The 9519-nt window shown below is 36.4% G+C and overlaps 1 protein-coding gene and 1 pseudogene across 2 annotated transcripts in view; both read left to right on the plus strand.

Moving 5' to 3' along the window:
* CTSO (cathepsin O) overlaps positions 1 to 9519 on the plus strand; it is a 29760-nt gene that overhangs the window by 7237 nt on the left and 13004 nt on the right. The window contains exons 2-4 of the mRNA XM_017526034.2: positions 5411 to 5519; positions 6113 to 6252; positions 8963 to 9130. Of these exons, the coding sequence (XP_017381523.1) occupies positions 5411 to 5519; positions 6113 to 6252; positions 8963 to 9130 (417 nt within the window). The remainder of the gene's footprint in view (positions 1 to 5410; positions 5520 to 6112; positions 6253 to 8962; positions 9131 to 9519) is intronic.
* On the plus strand, positions 75 to 2323 carry LOC108302431 (annotated as a pseudogene). The gene has a single exon (XR_001824342.2). The product of XR_001824342.2 is annotated as a probable ribosome biogenesis protein RLP24 (transcript).

Below are 9519 nucleotides of genomic sequence, written 5' to 3' on the forward strand. Positions count from 1 at the left end.
AATCAAGGTACACCAGAAAAGTCACTTAGAAGAATTGGTAATCCAAGAAATGAAATACAGGGCTTTGTAAATTTTAAATGCTGAGAAACTCATGTTAGGTGAACTTGATAAGTATATAGCAAATAAGAGAATAAATATTCTTGGATATACTGATAGTATTACCTTACCATGAAAGCAACTGATTGCTTTCAATGGATAATTGAACCTCATTTCTAATGACATGAAAAATGCTTGCTCCAACTGAATCTGAAAGTATGATCTTTGAATGCCATTTCTATAATCCAAATATTCTATGTTTAAAGGAAAAGGAAGATATAGCATAAGAGCATTTTAACTGAGCATTTATTTTGCCAGTCCCTGTAATATGTGTTTTCCAATTATTATTTTATTTAATCCTTACATTCTGCCAAATAAGTATTACTCCATTTGTTGATGGAAATAAAGCTCAGAGAGGTTGAGAATATAGCCAAAAATTGCACAGCAATGGTAAGACTTTTTAGATTGTTGCAAAGTTAAAAAGAGATTAGAGAAATTCATCCGTTTAGTGTGTGTGGATATTTGTGTGTGTGTGTGGATGGGTAAAATAATTATCCAGTGTTCAGAAGCCTCCTGGGAAGTACTTTTAAGGTTATTAGTGGTTTTGCAAAATCAAAACAAGTGGGTAGGGATCAGTGGTATGGAGAGGACAAAGCAGAGCACTTAGTGGTTTAGAGTATTTTGCTCTTGGCAAGAAGTCAACAGTTTATATAAAGACTGAGTGGTCCTGACATGAGCTATGGAGAGCTGTGAAATGACAGGAGTCATTACACCAGAACAGCAGATGCAATTCTCTTAGAAGTTGGCTCCTGGTTGAACAAGTGGTAGAGAGCAACATTTTCAAAAGCCCGGCAGATACTCGTGCCGCTGACACAAATCAAAGAACAGTATATCGACTTCCTCCAAAGCCTGGCGTTTTGTCCGTGGGGACCCACGCGGGTTCAACATGCGTATCGAGAAGTGTTATTTCTGTTCCGGGCCTATCTACCCTGGCCACGGCATGATGTTCATACGCAACGATTGCAAGGTGTTCAGATTTTGTAAATCTAAATGCCATAAAAACTTTAAAAAGAAGCCCAATCCTCGCAAAGTTAGGTGGACCAAAGCATTCCGGAAAGCAGCTGGGAAAGAGCTTACAGTGGATAATTCATTTGAATTTGTAACGCGTAGAAATGAACCTATCAAATACCAGCGAGAGCTATGGAATAAAACTATTGATGCAATGAAGAGAGTTGAAGAGATCAAACAGAAACGCCAAGCTGAATTTATAATGAACAGACTGAAAAAAATAAAGAGCTACATAAAGTTTAGGATATCAAAGAAGTCCAGCAAAACATCCATGTTATCCGAGCCCCTCTTGCAGGCAAAGGGAAGCATTTGGAATAGAAAATGGTACAGCAGGTGCAAGAGGATGTGGATATGGAAGACGCTTCTTAAAAATCTCTGTAACCATTTCTTTTATGTGCATTTGAAAATGCCCTTTGGACACTTGGAACTGCTAAATTATTAGTTTATTTTTTACATAAGGTCACTTAAATGAAAAGTGATTAAAATATGTCTTTTCTACATTGCCATCTATAAAACATCAGATATTACTGATGTTACATTGCATCTCAGTGTTAAATCTTCACTGACAGATGTATTTATGTAAATCAGGAAAATTCTGCTTATAGCTGTAGAAGTTAATTGTGGATGTAAAATGCTTATTCCATTTGGATAATGTCACAGGGAAGCCTTTGTATAATAAGTAATGGCAAAAATTCATGGTTAGTGATGTATCAAATAAAATATTCTTTGCAGTAAAATATTCCCTTTATTAATGTTACAGAAAGAGGGATACAACAAGGAAATAACAATTTGTATGACAGTGTCAAATACTATTTTGATTTTAGTATTTCCTGTTTTGGTTTATTGGCATCTCAGAGGAGCATAATGTTATTGTTTGATGAAGCCTAATTGTTCTGGACTGTTTTGACCTGGTTTAACCCTTCTGATAGGTAGTTTCGGATATTGGGGATAAGAACTGAATAATCTTTGCCTGGAGTGACACTACACTCTAGAATTTCCACTTTGGAGAATACTCAGTTCCAACTTGTGATTCCTGGTAGAACAAACTTTATTTTTCTAGCCTACCAATGATCTAGAAGCAGAGGAATCCCAATGCCTTTTAAAAGTTATGTGGTTTTCTTTTAAAAAGCTCCTGTTTTTGGAAAGTAGAATTTATGGGTACAACATCTGTTCATTATTTGCACATAAAATAAAGCCATTTAAAAAGTAAAAAAAAAAACAAAAAAAAACAACAATGTCAAGTGGTAACAAATAGAAAATATATGTGGAGATATTTGTCCTTTCAAACACATGGCACAAGACCAAAACCAAGTAACTGTTATTGGAATCATCATTGAAAATTAGGGACATAAATATTGAAAACAAATAAATAACACGTTCATTTTTTTCATTATTAAACTGGTGTTATTTTAACTACTTCACAACCAGAACACGTAAACTCTGGATGGTGAAATGACATTCATAAGGCAACACAAAAATTAAGAGAAGGACATGGGAGCTCCCTGACAGTGATGTACAAGTTTGTTTCATCTGGTATTTGCCAACTTGAGTTCTTCTCAAGGAAGTAGATTAAGTAAATATCTGAGGACTCCTCAAGCTGTTCTCCATGGGTTTCTACTCTTAGATTGTTTTGAACATGACGTCTTTCCTCTTAACTTACCCTAACCAGAACATTGTCTAAGATTATTGTTAGCCACAACTGGAAAGGTTAAGAGAGTCAAGATGCCTGAGACGTATTGTTTTTCTCATAGATGTCACAAACAATCTAGTAAAATAAACTTGCATTAGCTCTCCAACTAAATAGAGTGTGTGGCTCAACTACTGCCTCCCCTCCCAGACACACATGTGTAGAACCCACATGTACACACGCAATGCTTAGGGCTATGGAATTGCCTACGCGCATGAGTCTAAAATACATTCCTAGAATTAGATTTTCTTAGTTAAACAATTTTGTCATTTTAAAAATCTTGAAAGGGTATACCAGTTTATACCTCGTGTGTGTGTGTGGGGGGGGTATATTCCTGTTTTGTTCTGTTCATATGATGTATAAACATGATGATTGATTTTGAATACTTAAACCAACCTAGCATTTCTGAGTAAATTTTACTTGGTCACAATGTATTGTGCTTTACATATATTGTTAGATTTGATTTGCTATTTTGTTAAGGATTTTGCATCTACAGCGTATTTATGAGGGATATCGGTATGTAGCTCTATGTTATTTAGATATATTTTTCTGGTTTAGAATCAGGATAACCCTGGTCTTATTGAAGTTGCGGTGTGTTCTCTTCTTCTTGATTTTCTCAAAGAATGATATTGGTATTACTTCATTCTTCATTGTATAAAGTTTACCAAAAAGCCATCTGGTCTGCAGTTTTCTTTGTGAATCAGTTTTCACTTACAAATGTAATGCTTTTAGTTGATAAAAGGCTGCTCAGGTTTTCTATTTCTCCTTCCAGCTTTGGCAATCTGTGCCTTTCCAAAAGTTTGTCCATTTTGTACAGTTTGCCAAGTTATTGTCATAAAGTTGTCAAAATATTATTCTTCTAATTCCTGAAGCATCTGTAATCATGGCTCTTCTTTCATTCCTAATATTGGCAAATTGGTCATTCATGACTTCTTGTTCTTTTTCTTTTTTTTTTTTTTAGCCAATCCTAGGAACAATTCCTATGAGTGAACAGGAAGAGGGCCAGGTAGAGCTATCTGATTGCAGTGTAATTCAGACCCTGAAAGAAGGAAAAAGGAAAAGAAAGCTGGGGAAGTCTCACAGTCCAAGGAAAGTTTGAAAAGTTTGAAAGTTTAGCAAAGCCATCGGGGACTCATTAATCAAAAATCAACTGGCAGAAGAGACCCATTTGTCCCCCAAGTAGCGAGTCTTGGCGATCAGTCATGACCTGGGTGCAGCCCACAGGAACTGTGGCTTCCCTTGGTGTGCTCATGGAGATTCAACTAGCAGCAACTAAGCTCCCTGTAGAAAGAAGGCGGGAGGCACATTCTTACAGCTGCCACATTCTCTCCTGTGCGTTCTTAACATCCTACATTCTCAGTGCCTTCCTGACTACTCCAGCTCACAGAGATGGCCAGGCAGTACTTACTGATTGAATGAATCCACTGCATTCCTTAGCAATAGTCTCTGGCTTACATTTGTCATTTGCCATAGAAAGAATTACCTTGTATTCTAGTTCTATTTTTACGTTTATATATCCAGGTCATATTGAAAGCCCTGCTTCATCAAGATTATTTTTGACTACCTCAGAAACTTTATTTTTGTTGGTTAGCAGTCTTCCTAGGTATGCACAAAAGGAAAATAAAAATAAGATTATGGTAACTTCCAGCATTAATTTACTTAAAAATAAACAGTTTAAAGTTATTGAGGGCATGACATGAAAAATGTCACTTATCTATTTATTCAACAACAAATACTTATTGAGGATCTGTTGTGTGCCAGGCACATGCTCAGTGACGGTATCATGGTAACGAATAAGACCTGTAAGTCAGTTGTCATTTTGCTTATTGGCTTTTAAGACAAACACACAATAAACACGTAAGTACATAAACAAATATGCAGAAGCAGTAGGGTTGGAAATGTACCAAATGATAGCCCCCTGAAATTTTATTTGTTCTGCGTAATTGGTTAGTATTAGGAAATTGAAGCATGCTCATATAAAAGATAAGCTTAAGATAAATTATCACAAAATTCTAAGTTGAGAAATCAATAAATAATGGTCACATTTTCCTTCCAGATAGAGAAACCAGGCTGTCTTCTTCGAACGTTTCCAGAATTGCATCTGTCACAGGGCCTTTGCACCCTACATGAGATAGAGAGATCTATAAAGCTTTAATAGAATCAGATTGACTTATTAATTTATTTACTCTGTCCGTTTTTCATGTTTCATTACTTAGTTCCTGGAAACACAAAGGTGAAGAAGACGTGTTCTGTATTCATCATTGTTTAACCACGAGTGAATCTAGTATCTCGTGTTTATTTGCAGTATATTACCTTTTTCCCACTATGTCAGTACTTTAACAGCTGTATCTACAATGCTGGCAACAAGCCTGGTGATGGGGAATTATAAATGAATAAACTACACTTTTCTCAGCCTCAAAAAGTGTCTGAAATTAGGTAACAGTTCTAACAGAAAATGTTTATGAATCTCTTGTGGATATCTTACACAACTTTACATTGTAGTCTGAAGAAAATAAAGCTTTCAGTTTATAATTGAAAAATATCTCCAAGTTAGTTATACACAGTTTACTTTGGAAAACCGATATAGTAGATATGAAATAGTTTTTGTTTTTCTTTTAGGAAAGCCTTAATAGACATCGATACTTGAATTCTTTATTTCCCAGTGAAAACTCGACCGCCTTCTACGGAATAAATCAGTTTTCTTATTTGTTTCCTGAAGAGTTTAAAGGTATGGTCCGATGGTGCCATTGGGTGGTTTCCTGATTTTGACTTGCTTAACTTTTGATAAATATTTAATTATAAATCTAATAAATTGAGTAATAGTTAACATTTGTGAAATATTTACCTGCTAAGTGTCAGGCATGTACTATGTGCTCACATAAGAAAATAATTTCATGGACACTCTCTTCTAATTATTGCTTAAGAAACAAATATTATAATCATGAACATTTCCATGTAGCTATAAAGGACAACTGTCTAATCACTTCCGCAGTTTTCTAGTGCTGTTTCTGTTCAGGACACACATGGTTCCATGGGTTATAATAGAACCAATGATATCATTTCTACTCATTTTTATTACTGACCTGGTTCTATCAAACAAGTCATTTTATGTATCAGCTCCAGCCTTATTGTAGGAATTCTCTTTTGTAGTCATCAGTGAATGCATTTTATGTTATACAAAAGCACAAAGGCAAATCTAAAATGGCAGGTCTAGTAGAAGGCTACCATTTCCTCTTGAAAAGTTTCTCCCAAAGAATCCCAAGAGTCCCCCACCCCCATAATATAATAATGGTGGTCTTTTCATTTTATGTTTCTACTCAGCCATTTATTTAAGAAGCAAACCTTCCAAGTATCCCAGATACTCAGAAGAAGTACATATGTCCATCCCCAATGTGTCTTTGCCATTAAGATTTGACTGGAGGGACAAGCATGTTGTGACACAAGTGAGAAACCAGCAGATGGTAAGTTTAAATCCCTTTTCTTTTTTAATCATCTAAGCATTGAAAGGCACCTCTGAGATCAAGTTTAATCAAACTTATAATGGAACCCATAATTTCTCTAGGAAAATCACAGCTCGGTCATCCAAAAATGACAATGAAAGGAGAATCTCTGGAGGAATGGGAGGCAAATGTCAAAGCCCTGACTTTTATTGCTGAAGATAAACCTTCCTTGCTGTATTCTCTTACTAACTGCCATTGCCACCAACACACTAACTCAGGGATACTTCCCAGTAGCTGTATCACAGATACCAAGCTCTCTGTACAATAGCAGACAGAAGGCTGGAGAAGGTAAACATGAGCACTAAAGGCTTAAATGGTTCAAGGAAAAAAAAGGTGAAAAAGTAAAATGAAAATGGATAAATTTACCAATAGTGTGGCCAGATCTCCTGGGTTCTCAAGTCTGATCTTGCAAACTCTGTCAGAAAACCTGCCCCACTTTCACAGGATCATATATCTTTTAATCTGTAGGCCTTAAAAGTATAGTCAGTAGTCAGTTCAGCTATAACGTGACACATTCATTCCAGAAAATCACCGCCTATGCAGAATTGAGCAGTAGCATGACAGGGATTATGGGAGAAATACGGTTAGGTCACACTATCTAGGAATGTAGTCAATGACATGTTTTTTAAAAGACAGAAAATGAATAAAGACAGTAGAACAGTTTTACACATGTATACTGATTAAGAAATATGTAAGGACTGCAATAAATATAGCAGTTTACCTTGAAAAGGGGCTCAAAATGTGCTGAGGACATGGGAGTTGGAAGGGCTGCAGCTTGTGAGTTATTTTGGAGTGATCAAAGGAGGGATCTTTAGAATAGAAAGGAAAGTGGTAAGAACAGATTGGAGGTGTATGACCCTTAATGCATGTAGTGAATCCACCTAGCTGGCAGATGTTTGAGGGGTGCGTGCATGCTTTGCTGACACCCCCTACCTGTCTGCACCCTCCACTGTCGGCATAGGGAATGCCTACCGACTAGAGAAAGTCAAACTCCTAAGCAGAGGTGGCTAGTCTCAATTTGTCTGCAGTGGAAATCTCAACAGGTCATTCAGCCTTCCCTTCTGTGGAAAGTGTTTTGGTCCCGGCAGTTTCTTAGTCAGTGTCTACTTAGAATGATTTTTGCTTCTCAGATTCTATATTTATTTTTGTGCATTAAGTTTTACCACCAAATCATTGATTTATTATTGGATTTGTAATAACGTGAATTAGCCATAAATCCAATCCTGCCAAAAATTATCCACCATGTATTAAAGAGTGGACTTTTTAAAATATATATTTTATATATATATATATATATATATATATATATAATTTATTTATTATTATTATACTTTAAGTTCCAGGGTACATGCGCAGAATGTGCGGGTTTGTTACGTAGTTTTACACATCCCACGGTGGTTTGCTGCATCCATCCCCCCGTCATCTACATTAGGTATTCTCCTAATGTTATCCCTCCCCAATCCCCCTACTATCCTTCTCCTAGCCCCCCCACCCCCCTAAAGAGGGAAATTTTAATTAGGCATCTTTAACTAAAGGAATATATGAGAGACTTTTTTCTTTGCATGCAGAAACTGCCCTTGTGGCTTGACTACAGCTGGCTATAGGGGTGGTGTCAGCCACCTGTATTCAACTTGGTCCAGGTTTGGAGACCCTGCTATAGTAGGGTCTTAGTAAAACCCTTAGTGAGTGTTTTTACTATGCCATAGGCACTAGAGATATAGATAGACCTTTAAAAGAGTACTTAAAGCCATAAAGTTGCCCAAAACTTAACTCTGCAAAGATGCCCAGTTGTCCTTATTCCTTTTTTGGTCTAACTCTGCCACACATGACCCTCTGGTTAAGTCAGTTTCATCCAATCTCAAATCCTCCTCTCCTCTGCCTTTTCTGTGGATCCTTCTTTTTTTTTTTTTTTTTTAATGTGTTCTTCAGATCCCTAATTTCATTTCCTCTGTCTCCTCTCTTTCTTTCAGGACTAGTCCTTTTATTCTTTTGTTCTAGTTTGTCAAGTAAAAGCAAGTTCATAGATCCACAGTCAGCATAATTGGCAGCCAGTACTGGAGTCATGACTAATACGGGTTTATGTCCTTAGGACATTTCACGTGCAGCCACTATAAGCATACTTAATAGGTACATGTGGCATCTTTATAGCCTAAAAAGTAATTCATTAGTCTCTTATCTCCGTCAAATAATGAGCACAAGTTACATCTTTCCCCTCCTCACCCTTAGGCTGGAAGTGATATATGACCATTGAAGCAGAGTCTCCTAAGAAAAGCAAGGGGCATTGAAGGATGGGGTGGGAGTCAGCACATGCTCACCAGCAGAAAAGCCCCTTACAAGGAGAAGTCACATATTCACTGAACTGAATAGTCTTTTAAAAGACCATCAGTTAGTCCAAGTATTTCCTCAGTCTCTAAATACTCACTTTTATCTTGCATTGCCAAATTTAGAATAGTAATAATGCTAACAACATGGACTAATAATTAAATGATGCTCAGAAGAAACTTTTGGTTTTCTTTTTTTTTGCTTTAAAAATCCAGAGGATAGGCATATATATTTTGTAGGTTTCCAGATTCTGGAAACCTTACTTGATTTGATAACTTGTTATATTGAGATACGTTGGTAAGTTGATTTAAACCCTATATATACTACCCCTTTTTCTATTTTTAAACAGTGTGGAGGATGCTGGGCCTTCAGCGTGGTGGGGGCGGTGGAATCTGCATGTGCGATAAAAGGGAAGCCACTGGAAGACCTCAGTGTACAGCAGGTCATTGACTGTTCGTATAATAACTATGGCTGCAATGGAGGCTCTACTCTCAATGCTTTGAACTGGTTAAACAAGGTGACTAGTCTCTCAGCCTTTTAAACTCTGTATTTCCCTTTTTGCTTGTTTACTGTGTGTTCAAAATTCAAACAATTTGCTCGCATATATTAAATAATGTTTCCACATTCAGAAATGTAGATGATCAAAGCTTGAAGTAATCAGAATATTTAAAAATGAATCACTTCCAGGCGAACCAGTTGTCAAGAAATCAAAAAAGGAGAAATCTGAAGTCTGTCTCCAGAGAAATATTTCTATTTATTTCTTAACTTTTAAAATATGTAAATGCTTTTTTGCAACTCTGAATTATCTTGTAACGCCCCAGAAACGTGAAAATATATGATTTTTTTTATTTTCATAGAATTTCTGAATGTTAAGGTTAAAAGGGGCATTAGAGACTAATTTTGCAG

This window comes from Cebus imitator, unplaced genomic scaffold (assembly GCF_001604975.1).
Source record: "Cebus imitator isolate Cc_AM_T3 unplaced genomic scaffold, Cebus_imitator-1.0 Scaffold40, whole genome shotgun sequence".
Taxonomy (NCBI): Eukaryota; Metazoa; Chordata; class Mammalia; order Primates; family Cebidae; genus Cebus; species Cebus imitator.